At 34.4% G+C, this 23,589-nt stretch overlaps 2 protein-coding genes across 3 annotated transcripts; one reads left to right on the top strand and one right to left on the bottom strand.

Moving 5' to 3' along the window:
* The first annotated feature begins 166 nt into the window (after window positions 1–166).
* On the top strand, window positions 167–5,267 carry gorasp1b (golgi reassembly stacking protein 1b). Its single transcript, XM_058765765.1, has 9 exons — window positions 167–304; window positions 1,043–1,123; window positions 1,214–1,417; window positions 2,184–2,270; window positions 2,359–2,489; window positions 3,283–3,403; window positions 3,635–3,746; window positions 4,198–4,254; window positions 4,348–5,267. The coding sequence occupies exons 1-9, from the start codon at window positions 251–253 to the stop codon at window positions 4,491–4,493; spliced, it is 993 nt and encodes a 330-aa protein (XP_058621748.1). The 5' UTR covers window positions 167–250; the 3' UTR covers window positions 4,494–5,267.
* Window positions 5,268–6,861: 1,594 nt separating this feature from the next.
* On the bottom strand, window positions 6,862–23,220 carry wdr48a (WD repeat domain 48a). Of its 2 annotated transcripts, none has more exons than XM_058765764.1 (19): window positions 23,106–23,220; window positions 21,022–21,162; window positions 18,627–18,702; window positions 18,459–18,541; window positions 18,004–18,133; window positions 17,668–17,756; window positions 17,241–17,342; window positions 16,281–16,505; window positions 15,221–15,295; window positions 13,860–13,962; window positions 12,669–12,766; window positions 12,472–12,579; window positions 12,300–12,396; window positions 12,122–12,220; window positions 10,623–10,728; window positions 10,453–10,540; window positions 10,293–10,369; window positions 8,722–8,911; window positions 6,862–7,822 (listed from the first exon to the last, which is right to left on the bottom strand). In XM_058765764.1, exons 1-19 carry the CDS (start codon window positions 23,151–23,153, stop codon window positions 7,727–7,729), a joined length of 2,031 nt encoding a protein of 676 aa, XP_058621747.1. In that variant the 5' UTR covers window positions 23,154–23,220; the 3' UTR covers window positions 6,862–7,726. The 2 variants fall into 2 exon arrangements, with proteins under 2 accessions (XP_058621747.1, XP_058621746.1); XM_058765763.1 differs by having other exon boundaries at window positions 6,864–7,822; window positions 18,627–18,705.
* Between the last annotated feature and the right edge of the window lie 369 nt (window positions 23,221–23,589).

The raw sequence follows: 23,589 nt of genomic DNA, 5'->3' as shown, positions 1-23,589 counted from the left end.
AGCAACTAAGAAAAAGGATTAAAAATAGACTGTACGAATTCTACTATGGCGAAGGCGTTACGTCACGAGACGCTCAGCTAGAAGTCCTACGCGATTGGCTAACAGGCAGACGTTCGAATGAATATTAATGAGCACATCCCATACGCTTCAGGAAGGTTACCAAGCAACGTCCCCATGTACTAATTAATATTCATGAGCAAACCTTGGCTGTAGTAGGTTGCGTTTGGACGCCGGCTGGCCGCAGTTCAGGATGGGTTTAATTCAAAGCGTGTTTGCTGCAGAGGGTGGATATCATGTGCATGGGGTGAGTGCGGTGTTTATCGCTGGAAAATACACTTATTTAGTCATTATTGCATTTAATTAGGCATCGAGTGTGATGAATCAGCGACTGACAGGGGTTTTATCAAGTACATTGATGTGTGACCTAAAGGTTTTGCATGCGTGTCCTAGTAAAACACATCAGGATGTGAACAGGATTTATATATTCCTTGAATATATTCTAAAAAACACGGGTTTTAAAATCTTTAAAGGTCTTTCTTTATAGAAAATTACCATCAAGATCCTTCTGGATCAGTTCCAACTCTGTAAAACATGCTTTTCCTCAATATTTTTGTCTTGTTTTCTATTACAAATATCTAAACATAATTTACCTGAGAAGCAAAACAATATAGATATATTACGTAGATATTATCTTGTCACAAGATATTAAGTCTTGTTTTCTGAAAAATGTGTCATAATTAAATTAAATTAAATTTCTATTGATATTTGTTCTTGTTGTTTTAAGCTTAAACTCACTTAAATTTGGAACATTTTTCTGAAAACAAGCCTTATCTTAAATTATTTTGCTTCTCAAGTAAATATATCTTGATTTAGTAATATGTTTATACGTGTAATGGTAAACAAAGACATTTTTGCAGTGAAATTATGTAGGATTCTTTTTTCTTTCTTTTTTTTGGACTAAAGACTAAGTTGAATTTTGGTCAATTTTATTTAAAAAAATTGAATTTTAGAAAGCATTTATTTTTTTCACTTTAATTCCCAGATTCAGGAGAATTCTCCAGCAGAGAGAGCCGGCCTGGAGCCCTTCTTTGATTTTATTTTGTCCATCGGGCACACCAGACTGGTGAGATCTCAAATCCTGAATCTCTGATCATTTCAAACACGTTACACTAAAACACAGTATGCATGTCCTGATGTTGATGTTTGCTCTCAGAATAAAGAGAGCAGCCTGCTGAAGGACCTCCTGAAGGCAAACGTGGAGAAGCCGGTGAAGCTGGAGGTTTACAGCAGTAAAGTGATGAAGATCAGAGAGCTGGAGGTCGTCCCCAGCAACATGTGGGGCGGTCAGGGCTTATTAGGGGCCAGTGTTCGGTTCTGCACTTTCCAAGGGGCCAATCACAACGTCTGGCATGTGCTGGTGAGCTGTGCTGTTTGATTTCTAATAATTATAAACATCATTATTTATTTATTTATTTATTTTTTGGCCATCCATTTTTTCCCATGTTATATAGTGGGGTCCAAAAGTATGAGACCCCTACAAAAAAAATACCTTTTTTAATAATAATAATTATTATTATTATTATTATTGAATTAGAAAACCACATATAAAATATTTTCATTAATATAATATCATTTTAATATATTATTATTAATAATAATAATAATAAATCAATTAAAATATTGTAAAAAATGAAAGATATTACCAGCATTATTTAAATGACAATTTGCATTTAAGAAAAAAAAAAAAATAATAATATATATATATATATATATATGTATATATATATATGTATATATATGTGTGTGTGTGTGTGTGTGTGTGTATATATACAGTATATGTGTGTGTGTGTGTGTGTAATGACAGCAGCACTGGAGCTACGTGAAATATTAAAATGACCAAAATAGTGCTGAAGAATTTCTTATTAACTAATTTCTGTGTTTAAAATATCATCTTAGCATTTCCTGATTTAAATGGATTAATGTTCTCTAAGACTTTTGGACCCCTCTGAAAGAGCACTGTAAAAAAAATATATATATTTATTTATAAATCAAGATTAATTTACTTGAGAAGCAAAATAACTGAAGAAGAAAAAATAAACTTTCTCTTTAAATTGAAATGAAGACATTCGGACCCCGCTGTATGTTGTCTTTTTTTATTGTATGTACCTGGCGTGTTCTGTCAGGACGTGGAAGTGAATTCTCCTGCTGAACTGGCTGGACTGAAGCCGTATTCTGACTACATTGTCGGCGCAGACCAGGTGCTGCAGGAGGTAAGATCTGTTCATCGCTCTTCGAAGCAGCATATATCATGCAGATGTTTTCTCTGATATGAATCAGACTCTCTGTGGATTCTCACAGTGGGAGGATTTCTTCTCTCTGATCGAGGCGTCGGAGGGCAAAGCGCTGAAGCTGCTGGTGTATAACACACAGAGCGACCGCTGCAGGGAAGTGCTCATCACTCCGAACGGAGCCTGGGGCGGAGAGGGAAGGTACATCAGGAAAACCAGAATACAGTTCAGATGCAGTTTACGGATGCTTTTCATTTTACTTTGAAACTTGCACATCATATCATAATCATAACAGACTGTATTTCAGTGTTATTTAGTATCATTGAGATACTATTATAGATTTAATTAATGTTTGTTGTGCAGTTTTGTATTTTTTTTTTTTTAAAGTGTCTACACAGTTTATATTCATTTTTATTTATTATCAGAAATTATATATATATTTTTTTTTCAGGTAAATTTTTATTTTATTTCAAGTAATGAGAAAGTGTTTTATGGTTTTGGTTTTAGTTAATAATAATTTTGTTTTGAATGCATCTCACCAGTGTTTAGTATAATTTATATAGTCTTATACTTTTTATTAATTTTATTTCTATATTTTCTGTTTTCATTTTAATTTTAGTGAAAGTTTTAGTAATTTTATCAAGTGTTTTTGTCTCAAAGTCTATGTAGTATTATTATAATTTTTAATTTATTTAGTCTGTTATTCTAGTTTTTTTTTAATTTTTGGAAAATGAGAAATGTGATAAATGAAATGCATTTAAGTTTGATTTATTATATTTTATTTCAGTTAGCATTTATTTCATTTCAAGTATTATTTATGGTTACAGTTTTAGTTAAAACTTAGATAATAATCCTGTTTTGGAGTGAATGCATCTGTCCAGTGTTATATATATATATATATATATATATACACCCGTTTTAAATTAATTTATTTGGTGGTTTTACTTCCGCAGTATTGTAAACAGCATGTATTTGTACTCGTGTGTGTTGTCAGTCTGGGATGTGGCGTTGGGTTTGGGTATCTGCATCGGATCCCCATGCGTTCGTTCGCATCACATCCACACCAGAACTCATCTGCAGCATCTGAAACCCAAGAAGACAAACACAGTTCTGAGGTACAGACTAATCAATCTCACAGGAACACAGCCAGGTCACATTTCACCATCAAATAAACTAGTTAAAAAAGATATTTTACATAAAGATTAAGTAAGTTTTAGGACCCTCACAGCTTCATCATTTATATTTACCCATTTTGGGGTGAAATGTGGCCTGGACGAGTTTATAATTAGATTGACCTCCATAATGTTCAGAATATTTAGAGTTTAATTTTCTGAGTCTCATTCCAGTTATTATTAGATAACTCCTCAAACGAGACGGTGTGTGATGTGACAGCAGACGCTCGTGATGGATTCATTCAGGACACGACTGAAGCTTCAGCACCGTGTGAGAAATCGCCTGGTGGGTCAAATAATCATTACACAAGTCATAAAGATATCAGAATGAGATATGTGATAATCTTTAAAGGAATAGTTCACCTAAAAATTTAAATTTGCTGGAAATGCATTCACCCTCGGGCCATCCAAGATTAGGATGAGTTTGTTTCTTCATCAGGTTTGGAGAAATGTAGCATTGCATCAGTGTCTCCGCAATGGATGGGTGCCGTCAGAATGAGAGTCCAAACAGCTGATAAAAACATGGATTTATTTAATCTTTTGTCTTCACGAGATGTTAACTGATGGACTGGAGTGGTGTGGATTATTGTGATGTTTTTATCAGCTCTGACGGCACCCATTCACTGCTGAGACACTGATGCAATTTCTCCAAATCTGTTCTAATTATGTCTGTAACTGATGTGTTTGAGACGACGATCTTTCTGGATGTTTGGATTTATCTCGTTCCTCTTTAATAGCGGATGATGATGATGATGATGGAGGTGTCTTCAGCAGTGAAGATGTGTCTGCTTTAAGTAAGCATCAGAATACCTTTAAAAAGAGAGCGAATGAGTTTATCCTCATATTTTCTCTGCTCCGCTCACGTCTCATATTATTCCCTCATGAAGGTCGGTCTGAAGACGGTGTGGTGATCACGACAGAGGTCCAGAAGGATGATTCAGGGATCTACGACATTCAAGCGCAACCTGTGATCTTAAATATGGAACCAAAGGATGACGAGGTTGTAACATTTACACCGAAAACCGTCTCATAAGTGTAACTTGTGCCTCAGAGATGCATCGATCCGCGAGCGTGTTCTCAGGGCATCGTTAAGGCAGAACACGTGACAATAAGACATTAAAAGCACGTCACAAACTATTTACTGCTATTATAAAGTGCCGACATGCAGGATTACACAGAAAAGATGCTTTATTTTAAGTGATACACATAAACACTCATGCTTTATAGAATATTAAGAAACTATATCTTCATCCGTGCATCTCTCAATAAATGTCTACAGTATACTTCACCCCAAAACCAAAGAAAAAATATATACGGTATTGGAAATTAAGCCCGTTTAAGAAACATTTTCCTTTGTGGCTTTATTTTCATAACAGTCCAAGCACATTTCCATAGAAAAGTTTAATTATTGTAATTTTTTTCAGCAGTGATTTTAATAACTGTAATACAGTAATATCTCAGGAAAGCAGCTGGAACTCATTGTCATGAATGTTTTGGACACTAGTCCATTAAGCTGTTGACTGAATGTTTCTGAAAGCAGTTTATTTTACAAATATAACGAATAATCAGGTTATCTTATATGATGCATCTAAAAAATGTAAAAAAATTGATGCATCATATTTAATAAAGTGATTATTCATCATATAAGCCCAAAGGCCACACTGTAACCTGCTCAAATGCTAAAAAAAACAAAATTTGTATTATATGCATAGTTGGTGCAGAAGCTGCAAGAGTAAAGAGTAAATAAAACTACAATTGAAAATTATTTATTCTACAATATAATAAAGTATCACATGTGAGAAACACACCTCATGCTTACCTCTGAAATATTGACATATGCAAATGCAGACACTGTTTACTGCTTCTGAAAATGAGAACCATACAGATAATAATAATAATATATATATATATATAGACTGATAATTGACCCATAGAGGATGCATGTCATCATTTTGGTTCATATTTCAGAGTATAACTTCAAAAGCACTGACCTGCTGGGTTTATCGAGCGAGCTCTTCTTTTATCAGCATGAACGATTCCTCTGAAGGCTTTCAAATGCAGTTTCATTAATGCATTAAAGAATGATATAATGCATATAACAGTCATTTCGGTTTATTTCAGTTGTCATTTATCTGTAATAACCAGATGAACCTGTAAAACTGGTCCAGAGTTGAATCTCCAATAAGAGCAGGTAAACATCAGGTTACCAACACTAGGATGTTAAACAGGATCTGATTCGGTCAACATCACCTGCCCGGATCCTGCGGTTCTTCTCAAGAAAAAGTGTGCATTTAAACTCGTTCATTCTTGGTTAATTTATTAAGCTGTTATTTACCCAAAATATACTGCATATAATTACAATCAACACAGGAAGCATAAATACAGGGGATGTGGACATGGACATCAGATTTGTTTCTCGATTTAGTTTCTGATGGTTTTGTATTATCATAATTATCATCTTAATTGTCTTTAACCTAAGACCAAATATATACATTAATACATTTTGCTAGAACACTGTGCAAATCTTTGTATGATTGACAAACATTTGCAGAAGTTTTTTGTTTTGCATAAATTAAAAACAAGAACTGAGTTTTGCCATCCAGTGATGCCATCCTTCAATAGTTCATAGCATTCATATATATATTTATTTATTTCTTTTTAGTGTATTTTCCTGTCCACACACAGGAAAGATAACACTCGGCAGCAAACATCTGGATGAAGGAATAATTCATCTAAAAATGGAAATCGTCATTTATTCACCCTCATGTTGTTCTAAACCAGCTGTTATTTTTTCAAAGAATCTTCATGCATATATTTCCATATGACAACCGCATACAGTTATTTAAATTTTCAGCATATGTAAAGAATTTTCATTTTTGGGGTGAATTATTCCTTTTAAAGCAATGGTTCACCCAAAAATTAAAAACTGCTGAAATGTGCTCACCCTCAGGTTATCTAAGATGTAGATGAGTTTGTTTCTTCATCAGGTTTGTAGAAATGTGTCTCTGCATCAGTGTCTCAGCAATGGATGCTCTGCAGTGAATGGGTGCCGTCAGAATGAGAGTCTGATAAAAACATCACAATAATCCACAGCACTCCAGTCCATCAGTTAACATCTGGAGAAGACGAAATACATCATTAAGATGTGCGTCTCTCACATCAAATTTTTTTTAAAGCTCACATATTTGTTTAAAGCTGTTTTGGCTTGTAAACAGTGCAGATTTCTCTCCTGATTCACACCAGACGCTTTTTCACTGGAGGAAGCGTTATTATGGACCCGTATTTTAGTTAAAAACTTTTTAATGGTGGATTTGTTTCAGCTTTTGTCTTCTCCAGATGTTAACTGATGGACTGGAGTGCTGTGGATTATTGTGATGTTTTTATCAGACTCTCATTCTGACGGCACCCATTCACTGCAGAGCATCCATTGCTGAGACACTGATGCATTGCTACATCTCTCCAAATCTGATGAAGAAACAAACTCGACTACATCTTGAATGGCCTGACGGTGAGCGCATTTCAGCAATCTTTCATTTTTGGGTGAGCTATTCCTTCCTTTAAAAAAAAAAAAAAAAATTTGTTTATGTCTGCTTGTAATGTTTCGAGTATTTCCGCTCTCTACTCTTGTCATCGTATTTTACGTGAAAAAGCACCTTTTTGAAGATACCGTACATTTTCTTAAAAAGAAACGTAAATAAAAACCTCCTAATCTCCAACTCAAGTTCAAGTTGACTACAAAATAATTACAATATATGTACAAAACGGATGCTCTGATGATCACAGCACGTTAGTGAGAGAGATGCATCGTGGGAAACGGCGTTCTTGGAGGTTTCTCAGATGTTCGTTCCATCTACGCGGCGCTCCTTAAAGATTCTCGATTGTTTTGAAACCAGTTCCTCGGCTTTGACTGGATTTGATGACGTCATTGGCAACAAACAGATCACTGGAATGTTAAACGAGACGAGGAGAAAGTGGCGGAAAAACAAAAAACAACTCTGACACATTCAATATGGCATCCATCAAAAGAGAATTCATGCCAAGAAAAAATTATAAAAACCATACAGGTGGCAAAATCTCTCTCAAAAAAACACTTTTTGCCATTCGTCAGTGTGTTTCCCAGCGATCCTCCTTCCCGTTTACTCTGGGATAATCATGCGTGAGCTGAGGAAGATGATGAAGACGTCAGACAGAACCGGGAAGTGCAGGTGAGCGTGTGCTTTGAATGTGAAGTGTTACGAATGGAGTTTCCTCAGAGGGGGCGGGACCTCACGTGGATTTCTGCCGGTAGTGGAGCGTCAGATCGCCGCCGCTCTTCCAGATGAAATGCTTCACCGTCCGCAGATCCATGTTGGGATCCAGAACCTTTGGAAAGCAATGCAACATCATCACACAGATGACATTTCTTTAAATTCGCATCACGTATGATTAAGTTTACATACAGGAAGAAGGCAGGGAAGGTGAATGTTGTGTTCTAGTCATTTTGACCCACATAAGATTTTATTCATTTATTAATTTTTCCCTCCAGAATTGCTAGTTAATGTTATGGCACTGGACTAATTATTTTTTGATAATTTTTGGGAATTTTTTACACTTCAAAAATGTCCACAGGCTTTGATCGGAGGATTCGTTGATTTGAGCTCATGGTGTTTTTCAGCCAAAAATACCCACAAATAATGTTTGTTTTTTTTATACTCAAAAAACTGAGGTGCATGAGCTCAAATCAATGAGGCCTTTGATCAAACAGTTCCAAAAAGAAAGAAATAACCCACGCTAATTGAATGAAAACAACTTGATAAAAAGATTGAATCCAATATTATAGCATAAGAGTTGCAATTTAACAAGCAATTGTTAAAAGACAGGTAAAGGATTTTCATCACAGCACAAATCACTTTTGTGTTTTGCATAAAATTCAATATTTTTTAATTCTACATCTACAAAATGATGAATAAACAATGTGTCATAGGCGATTTTGCTTTTTTATATTTATATTTAATTTATGAAAGCGTCGTAAATGGAATCATTATACATTTTATCGTAATCGTACAGTATTATGATATTTTGTGCATGCAATAATATTTTTTTTTAATATTAAAGATAATAAATGCTGTATAAGCACTGGCCATTGTTAGTGCTTTAATGTAGTAAACTAATGTTAAAAAGCAAATGAAACCTTGTTGTGAAGCGTTACCGGAAATTGTCATCAACAAAAATGAAAGGTACAGTATCAAAATGACCGAAATAACTGTCGTCTAATGAAATACCTGGTCTTGACAGAGCAGCTCGATCTTCTCCTCTGCTAGCACTGCCATGTCTTCCTCCTCCTTCTGTTCGCTGGGTTTCTCTGCGGCCGAACCGCCCGTCTGCGACTCGCTGTCCAGGTTTATGATCTTCTCATACACGTGCTCCATCACCTTCCTCACCTGTAACATGTCGCTGGCCGACAAACGATCCCTACAAACACAAACACACGACTGTTCATTTCCATGCATGTCGATGTGCAACGGCATCCAATAAGTGTATTCTGGGATGAGCTGAAATTACTGTTTGTGCAAAGGATGCAAGGAATGGATGATAAAAATAAACAAATCGCTCACTTTTTCAAAACTTCAATAAAGAGTTTTAAAGGGACAGTTCACCCCCCCAAATTTTGTATTATTTATTCATCTTTAAGGTGTTCCAAACCTGTATGAGTTTCTATGTTCTGTTGAACATGAAAGAACATATTTTGAAGAATGTTGGAAACCAAACAGTTGCTGGTACCCATTGACTTCCATAGTGTTTTTTTTTTTTTTTTACTACTATGGAAGTCAATGGCTACCGTCAACTGTTTGGTTCTCAACATTCTTCAAAAAATATTTAAAAAAATTATCTTATTTTGAATAATGTTGGAAACCAACCAGTTGTTGGTACCCATTGACTTCCATAGGGATTTTTTTTTTTTTTTTACTACTATGGAAGTCAATGGCTACCGTCAACTGTTTGGTTCTCAACATTCTTCAAAAAATATTTTTTAAAATTATCTTATTTTGAATAATGTTGGAAACCAACCAGTTGTTGGTACCCATTGATTTCCATAGGGATTTTTTTCTTTTTTTTTTTTTTTACTACTATGGAAGTCAATGGCTACCGTCAACTGTTCGGCTCTCAACATTCTTCAAAAAATATCTTTTAAAAATTATCTTATTTTGAATAATGTTGGGAACCAAACAGTTGCTGGTACCCATTGACTTCCATAGTGTTTTTGTTTTTTTTTACTACTATGGAAGTCAATGGCTACCATCAACTGTTTGGTTCTCAACATTCTTCAAAAAATATTTTAAAAAATTATCTTATTTTGAATAATGTTGGAAACCAACCAGTTGTTGGTACCCATTGACTTCCATAGGGATTTTTTTTTTTTTTTTTTTTACTACTATGGAAGTCAATGGCTACCGTCAACTGTTTGGTTCTCAACATTCTTCAAAAAATATTTTTTAAAATTATCTTATTTTGAATAATGTTGGGAACCAAACAGTTGCTGGTACCCATTGACTTCCATAGTGTTTTTGTTTTTTTTTACTACTATGGAAGTCAATGGCTACCATCAACTGTTTCTTCTGTCTTCAACAGAAGATAGAAACTCACAGGTTTGGAACAACTTGAGGGTGAATAAATTATGACAGTTTTAATTTTGGGGTGAACTGTGCCTTTAAACCAAGTTAAACCTGTAGGTCCATCTTTAAATTATTGTTACAAATCTACTTCTCTATAAAGAAAATCAAGGGATTTTTACACCAAGAACTACAGTCTCTGTCTAAGAAGCTTCAGACTGAAACATCACCGTCACACATACTTCTTTAACGTTTTTGCTCCGGAGGACGAATGGGGCTGGAGGTAGAATGGGATTTTGTTGAATTTGGGCATGTTTTTCTGTAGGAGAAAGAAAGAAATGCACTTATATGACAGAAATACCAAGTGTAAATCACTTTGAAGAGGACTTGACGGACACTTACGTCCACTGTGATGTCGATGACCCACTGCGGGACCGTCTCGTTGAGTAACATGGACTCAGTTTCTCCACCGGAGTCTCGACACAGCAGCCTGAGCAAAGACACAACGCCGTGACGTCATTTCATCAGCGAACACCAGCATCTACAGAGCTGATCAAACACAAGACACACACCTGAATAACGTCCGTCCTCCCGCTTCACCGAAAATCACCGGAGTGTGCGGCGGCACCTGGAAATATCCGTTTCCTTTCTGTATCCGGCTCTCGTGTTCACCGTTCACTGAGGAAACACACCAAACACGGCATCAGGATCGTCTGAAGAAATCAGCAGCGTTTCAGAAAATATTGAGCATGAAATCAAAATAAAGATTTATTTTAATGTAATGATAAAGAAAAATAAACACGTAAAATCAAGCCCTGTCCAACGTTATTTCCTGCTGAATATTCCATTCACTCTGAAACGTCACATTATGGAAGTTAAATGAGTTATGAAACAATACAAGTAATTAATTACTGTACATTATTATTATTATTTTCTAGAATTAAACAAAAGATATATATATATATATATAAAATATAAATAATTTACATAATACATTTCTTATTATATATAATATTGCATATATATTATATTCACTGCATTTAAATTTATATTCATTATACATATTTTATAAAGCTAGATAATTATTATAATAATAATAAAAGTAGTACCTATAACTAACATACATTACATTTTATATATATACCTATATACACACACACACATATACGTGTGTGTGTGTGTGTGTGTGTGTGTGTGTGTGTGTGTGTGTGTGTGTGTATATATATATATATATATATATATATATATATATATATATATATATATATATATATATATATATATATACCTATATACACACACATACACATGTGTGTGTGTGTGTGTGTGTGTGTGTGTGTATATATATATAAATAAAATGTAATGTTAGTTAAATAGGTACTACTTTTATTATAATTATTATCTAGCTTTATAAAATATGTATAATGAATATAAATTTAAATGTATAAAGTGTGTGTGTTATATAGGTCCTCTTATATATAACAGTAATTATAAACTCGGATATTATTTTGTCAAATTAATTATAACTTTTATATTACAAAAATACAATATGCAAGTTTATAATTATTGTTAACTATTTATTACTACTACTACTATTATTATTATTATTACTTTTAAAATGTACCATTTTATATACACGTGTAATATGTGTTAATAAGTTACTGTAAGTTCTACACTAATTATAACTCATTTATATTGAAAAATACAATATCTAGGTTTAGAAACTATATATATATATATTTATATAATAGTGATATTATATAGCATTATATAATACATTTATGAATTTTGTGATTATTCAATGGTAATAATAACAATAATTCTACTAATACTGTAATAATAAATTTTGATATATATATATATATATATATATATATATATATATGATTTATTTGATCATATTTAATTTTCTAATCAGTGTTTTATTTATTTATTTTATTTTTAATTGCCATACCAGCATCTATGGCTATTTTCATGGCAAGATGAATGTAAAGAGTCACATGACTGTAAGACCCAGTAGTCAGTGTTTTAGTGAAGGGGTGAGTGATAAAAGAAAGAGTTGAGTTTTCACCGCTCCCGTGATTGAGTTCGGTCTCCTCGTCCATGGGGTTGATGTGAGTGCGAGGCCAATACTCCAGCAGAGCCTGCAGCAGCAGCCCGCCCAGATTCACTGCGGCACAAACACATCCACAACTCATCTTTATCATCTACTGTCACCATAATCAGACATCGCTGGAGGCTCGGCTCACGTTTAGGGTCGGATCCGTCCGGGCTGGTGAATCCAGCGTCTTTAGCAGAAACCCAGGCTGCGAAGCAGTCGCTCTCGTCCAGCGTTATCGTCAACATCTGTCAATCACAAGCCAAGCGATTAATAAAACATTCACTGAAGAGGGGCTTAAACACCGTCCAGTCGTGACGCACCCCTGTCTTCAGATCCACCGAAAACCAGTTCGGCACGTAAACCATCTTGAACCTTTTCTTGATCTCTTCATCAAACTCCATCTTGCCCAAGTCTTCAACTTTACAGGCCTGCAAAACAGAGTCAGACAACGAACCAGTTACACGACAGCTAGCGTTCAGATCGATCACGTGCAGAGAGACACAGACGTAAACGTTACCTTCAGCACATCCCAGTATGCCACGTTATTGTTGGTGTCTTTGGTCAGAATGTGTCGTTTGTCGTTCAGAATGTGGCACTGAATTATACTGGCGCCACCTAGAGGTCAAGACATTAACTTGAGGAACTATAATAATTCAAACTAAAACAAAAACTAAATTATGTAACATTATAAACAAACAAATATGTATAATTTATTGCTGTCAAAAGATTAATTGTGATTAATCGCATCAAAATAAAAGTTTTGTTTGCATTATATATGAATGTGTACTGTGTATATTTATTATGTATATATAAATACACACACACACAGTATACATTTTGAAAATATTTACGTTTATGCATTCATATTCTTATATTATATATAAATATATTCAATATATAAACAACATTTTTCTTAAATATATACATGCATGTGTTTTTATTTATATATACAAATATACACAGTATACACATTATGTAAACAAAAACTTTTATTTTGGATGCGATTAATCGCTTTTACAGCACTAGTATAATTATGTGTGTGTGTGTGAGAAATTATTATTATTATTATTAATAATAATAATAATAATAATATATACACAGTAATTATAATCTTTATAAAACATACAATTAAAATATAAAAATATAAATATCAATTAAAATAAATTATAAAATGTGTGTAATTAATAATAATAATTATTATTATATATACAAATTATAAACTTTATAAAACATACAATTAAAATATAAAAATATTAATATCAATTAAAATAAATTATAAAAGTGTAATTAATAATAATAATAATAATTATTATTATTATTATTATTATTATTATATATACGAATTATAAACTTTATAAAAACAAACAATTAAAATATAAAAATATAAATATCAATTAAAATAAATTATAAAAGTGTAATTAATAATAATAATAATAATAATAATAATAATAATTATTATTATTATATATACACGAATTATAAACTTTATAAAAACAAACAATTAAAATATAAAAATATTAATATCAATTAAAATAAAAAAATACTAATTATGACAAAAAAAAATAAACAAAATTAATTATAACTTTTATATTATCATGCTAAAGATGATGTCCGATGGAGATTCTAATTATTAAACATATCTGAACATCCTGTAAAACACTGACTGACTCTGAAGCACAGGCAAACTCAAATGAGCAGACAGTCGTACCTTTGACCACCTGTTCTGGCTGCGTGCACAGCGGCGTCAGCGGAGCGCTGCAGTCATTGTCATAATCACCAGACGCTCGGAAGTTATGGATACCCTTCAGAGACTGAGAAAAAACATGGAGACATTATTCAAAACAGTGCCCAATATCAAGAGAACAGACATTTTTCACTGTTTTCTAAATAAACAAACAGAGAAATTAAATTATGGACCAGTGTTATTTTAGTATTACTGACACAGTATTATAGTTTTTGTTAATATTTTGAATTAGATTAAATTTTTTCAAGTTTACTTAGTTTTGGTAATTTTGTTGTTTTTGTGTTATATATTACAAAATGTCTATAGTTTTATAGTTATAGTTTTTTTTCTTTCACTATAGTTTTTAATAATTTACAGTTTTGTTATTTGTTTGAACTTATTTAGTTTATTTTAGTACTTTAAGTACTGAAATTCAAATATCTGAAATAAAATAAATTTTAAAATGTTATTTTATTCCAGTTAATGCTTATTTAAAGTTTTTTTATTTACTTTTATTCATATATTTAAATGGTTTTAGTAATAACCCTACTATAGACTACAGAAAAAGTAAGTATAAAAGCAACTAAAATCTAGTAGAAAGCATAATCTGGCTTTTTACAAATATTTTTCACTTGCATCCAGTTTCATGAGAGTATAATCCTATTTTACCTCATATTCAAAGATGTATAAAGATTTCTAACTTAGAAATAGATGATAAGAGCTTTCTCTGTAAAACCTTTAGACCAGGACTGTCAAGATTAATTTTAGCCTCCTTGTAGGATTTGCAATTTTTTTTAACATGTTAAAGCTTTAATAACTAACATTAACATGAAGAAGAGAAAACTATCCACTGCTTCTGGTGAATTATCTTTAGTAGTTTAAAAAAAGCCCTTGCAATTAAAGATTAATATCATAAGTTATGGTGTAAAAAAAAAAACTGCTCGTTTAAAATACAGGCTTCTGACAGGATCAAATTAGTATTAATGCATCATATCTAAGAATAATAATTATTCAGTGAATGCAATCGTGACAATATTCTTTGTGTCTGTCCATAGCTCCAGTTTCAGATTAAGCATGGATTGCATAACTAACAGAAGCATTCTACCACTTTAAGATGCAACCTATAACATGCAACACAACAAATTAAACCGTTACCTAAAGACAGTAGCACTGCGCCCCATCCCGGGATATTTAGCTGAAGGGCGACACTAATTAATGACCCTCATGAGTAAAGGAGCACGCTGCAGATTATTTAAAGCTGGGCTGTAGGATGTGTGTGTAACATCACGGCGGCTGGAGCAGGTGGTGTTTCTGCTCGCGTCACGCCCGACACCAGCTGCACTTACCCACTTATTAACTGTGGACTTTGTGGTGGAGACCCAGATGGCCGAATGCGGATCAGCTGAGCGGTCCAGCTCCATCTGAAAGACAGGAGAGCACACATTCACACCTCAGTAACTTTCACTTACTTCCTATTACCTGCTCACGCTCCACAGCTGCTGAGGGTATTTATAGCTGCGTTTGACGCATAAACTTGCACTCTTGATTTAAAGTCTATGGGAATGTTTATTATATATATTTATTTCATAGTTATTTAATATAATTTATAGTTATTAAATAGAGATATATATTTATTTTAGAGAGTTCTTTATTTGTGTGTGTGTGTGTATATATACCCTCTATATTGTAAATAAATAAATAAATAAGTGTGTGTGTGTGTATATACCCTCTATATTGTAAATAAATAAATAAGTGTGTGTGTGTATATATATATATATATATATATATATATGATTAGCTAAAGAAAAATAAATACCTTTAAATTAAATATATAAAGTTATAAGAAAAATGTAAATAAAAAATAATTAAAAAATAATTATATATATATATATATATATATATATATATATATATATATATATATACACATACACACACACACACATTGTATTATTAATTGTATATATTTATTTCAGGTTTAATTAAAATATATTTTTGATATTTATTTAATATCTATTTTTATTCTAGAAATTGATCTAATATTTAATTCAAATGAAATATTTTGTGTGTGTGTACATATATATATATATATATATATATATATATATAAATAATTTAGAGATTTATTAGTTTTATATATTTGCTATATATTTATTTTATATTTAATATAAATATGTACTTCATATATATATATATATATATATATATATATATATATATATATATATATATATATTCCATTTTAGATATTTATTTAATATTTCAATCAAATATTTATTTTACACACCACATCTCACCTCATTTCAATAGAACTACACTAAAAAACAAGTGTAAGCCCAACAGAAATGTAAACAAAACAGAGGGTCTCTTCCTAAGAAGTTAAGAAACTGTATGTCACTGTCGCACCTTCAGCACGGGCGCTTTCTCCTCGCAGATCAGCACACGGATGTCAGGACTGCGCAGATCTGTACAGTATATCTTCCGGTCGCGGCCTCCGGAGTAAACGTGCGTAAAGGCCTCATTGACCTGCAGTGCCCAGACGCCCTCGTCGTGAACGCGGTACGTGGCGATACACCTCTGCTGACCCAGAGACCAGAGCCGGATCGTCCCGTCTGAACTCCCTGAAAGACACTGACCAAACAAAACCAGAGCTAAGAAAAGAAACGTGGGCTCTCAGAGAGTCATTTAGAGCTCAAAGGCTTTTAAAACCTTCAACAGGCAGCAATAAAACAGGAATAAGACTGCTGTTTGCTCTTGCACAGTTTGAGGAATTAGAGGCCTGAAACACACATACGATAGAATTCGATCCTAAATTCCATGGATTTGATCCTACTTCAAAAGTGAAGAACAAATCAGCAATTATAAATGTAAAAACTGACATGAAAATGTTCTAATGCATACAGCAACTGAAGAGCATGCATGTACACTTTATCAGTAATTTAAAAAGAAATTACACATAAATAACATTATGCATCATATGTGCATTACATGCATTAAGTAAGTGCATTGTGCTAATTGTCACTGAAATGAATTTATTAAAATTATTACAAATTATAACAAACAAAAACAACTTTTTTCTAATTTATGAAAGACCACCCCTGGTGGTTCCTGATGGAATTGCAGGGAGTAAATTAAAAACTTATAACTAATTAAATCATAATGTCATATTAAAAAAATTAAATAATAATATTTCAAAATTTAATGACAATTTTAAAAAAATATACAAAACAGCCACTAAAAAATATTAACATAAATGTGTTGTTAAATTATTGAAATGTTAACTTAAATCTCAGAGGGGTGACTGACAAAATGTGTGAATGTTTCTAGTTTGTAGCTGGACAGACTGACTGACAGCACTCGTCTCACCTGAGTCCCGTCTCTGTTGAGCAGCAGTGATTTGACGTTGTCCGTGTGTCCTTTCAGTTTCATTAGTTTGGCACAGGTTCGCGGGTCCCACACTCTCAGAACCTGACAAACAAATCAACAAAACAAATACGATCTGAAACTACCGGCATCAGAAGCATCAGGCATTTGTATAAATAACAAATATCAATTTTAAGACCTGAAGTAAAATTGTGAGAAAAAGAGAACGCAATATATTGGTGTTATTGTATCTGCACAGCCCAGGTACATAACTCTATACAACATCATCTTCAAAAATTACTGTATTGACAACATGTAATGAAAAATGTCATGCGTCCCTGGTCTCATTTTACATGATGGCCATGCATTTTCCACAGAAAAATACACCATATCATGTAAGTATTTAGATGAAAGATCTAAGGATTCAAACCTTTTCAGTGGATCCTGACACTATAACCGTCCCCATCTGATTCATGGCCAGACTGTAGATGGAGTCCTTGTTTCCGCTGAGAGAAGACGCTGTACAACATAAAGAATATGAAATATGATTTACACACTCTATTGATCTTAACATGAACTAAAGTCCAGGATTTGTTGATTCTTTAATACCGAATTTGGGACTACTAAACTACTGTTTGGATTGATCATGTCAAAATGTAAAATAAAGTTAAATAAATAAATATGAATGTCTTCATATCAGATATTTAAAAACAATAATCTGGGGAAAATTGTTTTTAAATATATAAAAATTAACATTAGAGCTCACTAGTAACGGTGTTATTGGACGCGGTCAGCGCGGTCAGTGTGTTCACATCCCAGAGAAAGATCTGCCTGTCCAGTCCCGCAGAAGCCACCAGCTCTTTGTCTTTAGCATATGCCAATGCTTTAACATAGTCCTACAAAAATACCAAAATAAATAAATAAGAATACACAAGAAACTATAAAACAATGAAACACACAATGCACACTTTAATATAGAAAAGCATTAAAAAAAACACTTATTCAACTGGTATATTCATGTTAGAAACTCTTTGCATTATATTAAATACACAAATGGGCTGCAAACCCATGCAGAAGAGTGAAATAAAGGGTCAACACATTGTTTGTCTACAATGTTTTTTGAAGGCTTTTGTTGGACGTGTTTGGTCATGCACCTGGTTTGTTTGGATGTGCATCATGTAACATTTTGTGACATCAGGCTGATTGAAACCATGACCGTACCTTGTGCGTTCGCAGTGTTGACATGCAGAAGCCTTTGTGTGCATTCCAGACCTTCACCGTAGTGTCTGATGATGCTGATATCACTGCAGACACAACAGACAAACATATCTATCTGTACTGCATTCATATAACAACACTAGAACTGCACCGCACACATCAAGCACTCACATGTTTTTCCGTTGCAGCAGAGGACGATGTCATTGACCCAGTCTGTGTGATGCTCCATCGATGCAATGTACGGATCCTGCTGCAAAACACACACACACACACACACACACACACACACACACACATACACAAACGCACAAACAAAAGCAAGAGCAGGAACGTCATTTCAAAGGGCCAGGGAAATGTTGTGACATCACATGCACGGGTTTAGTGACTGACAGGTTAAGCGACTGACGGGTTAGTTTTGACATCACATGCACGGGTTTAGCGACTGACAGGTTAGTTTTGACATCACATGCACGGGTTTAGTGACTGACAGGTTAGTTTTGACATCACATGCACGGGTTTAGTGACTGACGGGTTAGTTTTGACATCACATGCACGGGTTTAGTGACTGACGGGTTAGTTTTGACATCACATGCACGGGTTTAGTGACTGACGGGTTAGTTTCGGTTTAGTTTTGGCATCACATGCACGGGTTTAGCGACTGACAGGTTAGTTTTGACATCACATGCACGGGTTTAGCGGCTGACAGGTTAGTTTTGACATCACATGCACGGGTTTAGTGACTGACAGGTTAGTTTCGGTTTAGTTTTGGCATCACATGCACGGGTTTAGTGACTGACGGGTTAGTTTCGGTTTAGTTTTGGCATCACATGCACGGGTTTAGTGACTGACAGGTTAGCGACTGACGGTTAGTTTCGGTTTAGTTTTGACATCACATGCACGGGTTTAGCGACTGACAGGTTAGTTTTGACATCACATGCACGGGTTTAGCGACTGACAGGTTAGTTTTGACATCACATGCACGGGTTTAGTGACTGACGGGTTAGTTTTGACATCACATGCACGGGTTTAGTGACTGACGGGTTAGTTTTGACATCACATGCACGGGTTTAGTGACTGACAGGTTAGTTTTGACATCACATGCACGGGTTTAGTGACTGACGGGTTAGTTTTGACATCACATGCACGGGTTTAGTGACTGACGGGTTAGTTTTGACATCACATGCACGGGTTTAGCGACTGACAGGTTAGTTTTGGCATCACATGCACGGGTTTAGCGACTGACAGGTTAGTTTTGGCATCACATGCACGGGTTTAGCGACTGACAGGTTAGTTTTGACATCACATGCACGGGTTTAGCGACTGACAGGTTAGTTTTGACATCACATGCACGGGTTTAGCGACTGACAGGTTAGTTTTGGCATCACATGCACGGGTTTAGCGACTGACAGGTTAGTTTTGACATCACATGCACGGGTTTAGTGACTGACAGGTTAGTTTTGGCATCACATGCACGGGTTTGGTGACTGACGGGTTAGTTTTGACATCACATGCACGGGTTTAGTGACTGACGGGTTAGTTTCGGTTTAGTTTTGGCATCACATGCACGGGTTTAGTGACTAACGGGTTAGTTTCGGTTTAGTTTTGGCATCACATGCACGGGTTTAGTGACTGACAGGTTAAGCGACTGACGGGTTAGTTTTGACATCACATGCACGGGTTTAGCGACTGACAGGTTAGTTTTGACATCACATGCACGGGTTTAGCGACTGACAGGTTAGTTTTGACATCACATGCACGGGTTTAGTGACTGACGGGTTAGTTTTGACATCACATGCACGGGTTTAGCGACTGACAGGTTAGTTTTGACATCACATGCACGGGTTTAGTGACTGACAGGTTAGTTTTGACATCACATGCACGGGTTTAGTGACTGACGGGTTAGTTTTGACATCACATGCGGGTTTAGTGACTGACGGGTTAGTTTTGACATCACATGCACGGGTTTAGCGACTGACAGGTTAGTTTTGACATCACATGCACGGGTTTAGCGACTGACAGGTTAGTTTTGGCATCACATGCACGGGTTTAGCGACTGACAGGTTAGTTTTGACATCACATGCACGGGTTTAGCGACTGACGGTTAGTTTTGACATCACATGCACGGGTTTAGTGACTGACAGGTTAGTTTTGACATCACATGCACGGGTTTAGTGACTGACGGTTAGTTTTGACATCACATGCACGGGTTTAGCGACTGACAGGTTAGTTTTGGCATCACATGCACGGGTTTAGCGACTGACAGGTTAGTTTTGACATCACATGCACGGGTTTAGTGACTGACAGGTTAGTTTTGGCATCACATGCACGGGTTTAGCGACTGACGGGTTAGTTTCGGTTTAGTTTTGGCATCACATGCATGGGTTTAGCGACTGACAGGTTAGTTTTGACATCACATGCACGGGTTTAGCGACTGACAGGTTAGTTTTGACATCACATGCACGGGTTTAGCGACTGACAGGTTAGTTTTGACATCACATGCACGGGTTTAGCGACTGACAGGTTAGTTTTGACATCACATGCACGGGTTTAGAGACTGATGGTTTACCTTGTGCTGGTTAATGCTCCATATCCTAATGATGGAGTCTCGTCCGGCGGTAAAGAGGCGGTTAAGAGTTGGATCCAGCTGTAGTGCGTTGACTCCATTACGATTATATTTCTCCACCTCATCTCTGATCACGTATGACACCTGCAACACATGCATGCTCAGAATTAGAGGTCTATCGATTAATCGGCACAGAACCAGACACTGAAAAAAGCAGATGTTGCCATTTTAGATGTGACTTATGATTTGTGCGGATTCAGTGAGATTTAATTTTAAGGCATTAAAAGGGGCTATTGCTATAAACATAAGTGGTGTTGTTAAACAGATCTAGTATTACTATAATTTAACAGTAATAATCAACCTTTTAAATATATTAAATAAATGACGCCCCAGTTTATTGCTTTAATTTGTCAGATCACTTGCTTCATAAGACAATGGACAATTTTACAGATTTCCAAAAAACTTTATTTTCTTACAAAATACATTTTATAAAGTAGTTATGCACAACAGAAATGTAAGAACGAGGCAAAATATAATGTATAATACAGCCTATATAAATATGAAATTACATTTAAAATACTTGCGTTTATACTTGATTTTATTTCCTTTTTTCTTCACTCTCTTTTCATATGAAACAGAGAAATAAAATAAAATGGAAAACTGTCAGTGTGTGAAGAAGCACAGCTATTATTTTTATTTAAAAATAATAAAAAAAAAAAAAATATATATATCATTCTGAATGTTAAGCCATTATTAATTTTGCAAAAAAAAAAAAAACAACACTAATTTTGTTTTTGTATAAAGTTTTCATTCATAATACTGTTCAGTTTTATTTTAATTTAATTAAAAATGTACTTTTATTTTACACCTCAGTTATGATTATCTGCAAAATCAAATATCAGTTGACCTCTACTATGAATCAGACTTAAACCAAAGGAACATATTAATAAATATTGTTATTTATTAGTCTCCTAAAAATACAACATGGTAAAAGTCATGTAAACACTTTGAAACTTTTACTTGACTCATTTTCATTAAATATAAATATATTAAATATAAATAAATTACAGACTATCAGTTTCAGAATAGCACAAATAGCATACATTTTATTTTTACCAACTTTTTGTCAAAAAGACATATAGGCTAAATTGTGCATTAAATTTAATTTAAACAATTGTTTTTTTTTTTGGAACAACTAGAATTAATACAGGTATAAATGTGACTTCATGACAACTATTAATTCAAACACTTTTACTTAAAAACAATGGAATACATTTATGATTTTCATCCGAAATAACAGGCAACTTAAAAGACAAATCTAATTTTTTTAAGTATGCTAAAAGGCACCTTTACAGATGTCTTCAGCTTGGTCATGTATTTAAAGCAGAATTCACAACAACAAATGTTCAATACATCACAAAATATATAAAGCATGATAAAAACATGCATAATGTGTACAGTATGCAGGCATTTACAGTACAGTTAGGGTTTATAAGTGCTCATATTCCAATATATACGTGTGTTCAGTTTGTATTATAAAGTTCAAAATCTATCCGCTCATGAGTTTATATCTTTCTATATTCATTATGCACGTAGGGATATGCATACTGACCACATGACCATATCTATTCAGCATGCCATGTGCATATATGGTCAGTATGCATATATGTAAGGAAGGATGATTGTCATGACATCGACCAAAGATACGAGATGACCTATTAAAATCCAAAATCTGTGATCAAAACCAGTTCATCTTTCACTCTGCAGCCCATATTGATCATGTAAACCTCGACACAGCCTGTTTATATTACAATGAGCTGCAGTAAGCAGTCTACACAGACTCAGTATGCTGCATTCTTGGACACCTGGCTCAAAACACGTCTATGACGCCCCAAAACTGCAGTCTGGTAGACAGCACACTAGATTTTGAGACACAGCCTGGCCTCCACCTCCCTGTGCGCCACACAAACGCTCACATCCGCGATTAAAACAGCAGTCACACAACGATCAACGAGTCTGAAGGCCACTATTATCACACAAATAGCGCACGCACATCACAAGCGCCCTCACAAGTGTCAAACATTCACCTGCACTTTCCTGCGCCCCGCTGCATTCTGTCTGTGATGCGTCGCCATCTTACATGTTGACGCCGTGACGTCACTTCCGTCAGGCCAAGAAGAGCCGCCAGCCGGCGCGCGCTCGAGGCGGGAGAAGAATGAATGAGTAAATAACCATAAATAAATGCCGGAACACGCACATATTCATAGCATTAGAGTCACAATATAGTATTTGAATATAGTTTTATTATTTTATAAAAAAAATAATAAAAATAATAATAAATAAAAACAGTGTAAACTCGGTGGCCGTTGACGCAGAACGCGTTTTGCGTTTAAAAAAACGCAAAGAAAATAAACAAGGTTCAAAAACATTTTATAAAAGTTTATAAACTCTAGGATTAACACAGCTTTGAATAAAGAAAAGAGGTTTAGAGCCAGATTTTTGTTTATGTTTGTGAAATTTAGACAAATTAATTAAGTTATATTAATTTTCAGTTTAGTCAAACAATAAAAA

The sequence above is a fragment of the Onychostoma macrolepis genome, chromosome 24 (genome assembly GCF_012432095.1).
Source record: "Onychostoma macrolepis isolate SWU-2019 chromosome 24, ASM1243209v1, whole genome shotgun sequence".
Lineage (NCBI taxonomy): Eukaryota > Metazoa > Chordata > Actinopteri > Cypriniformes > Cyprinidae > Onychostoma > Onychostoma macrolepis.
The sequence above is the reverse complement of the archived record's forward strand: the minus strand, read 5'-3'. Positions and strand labels throughout refer to the sequence as shown.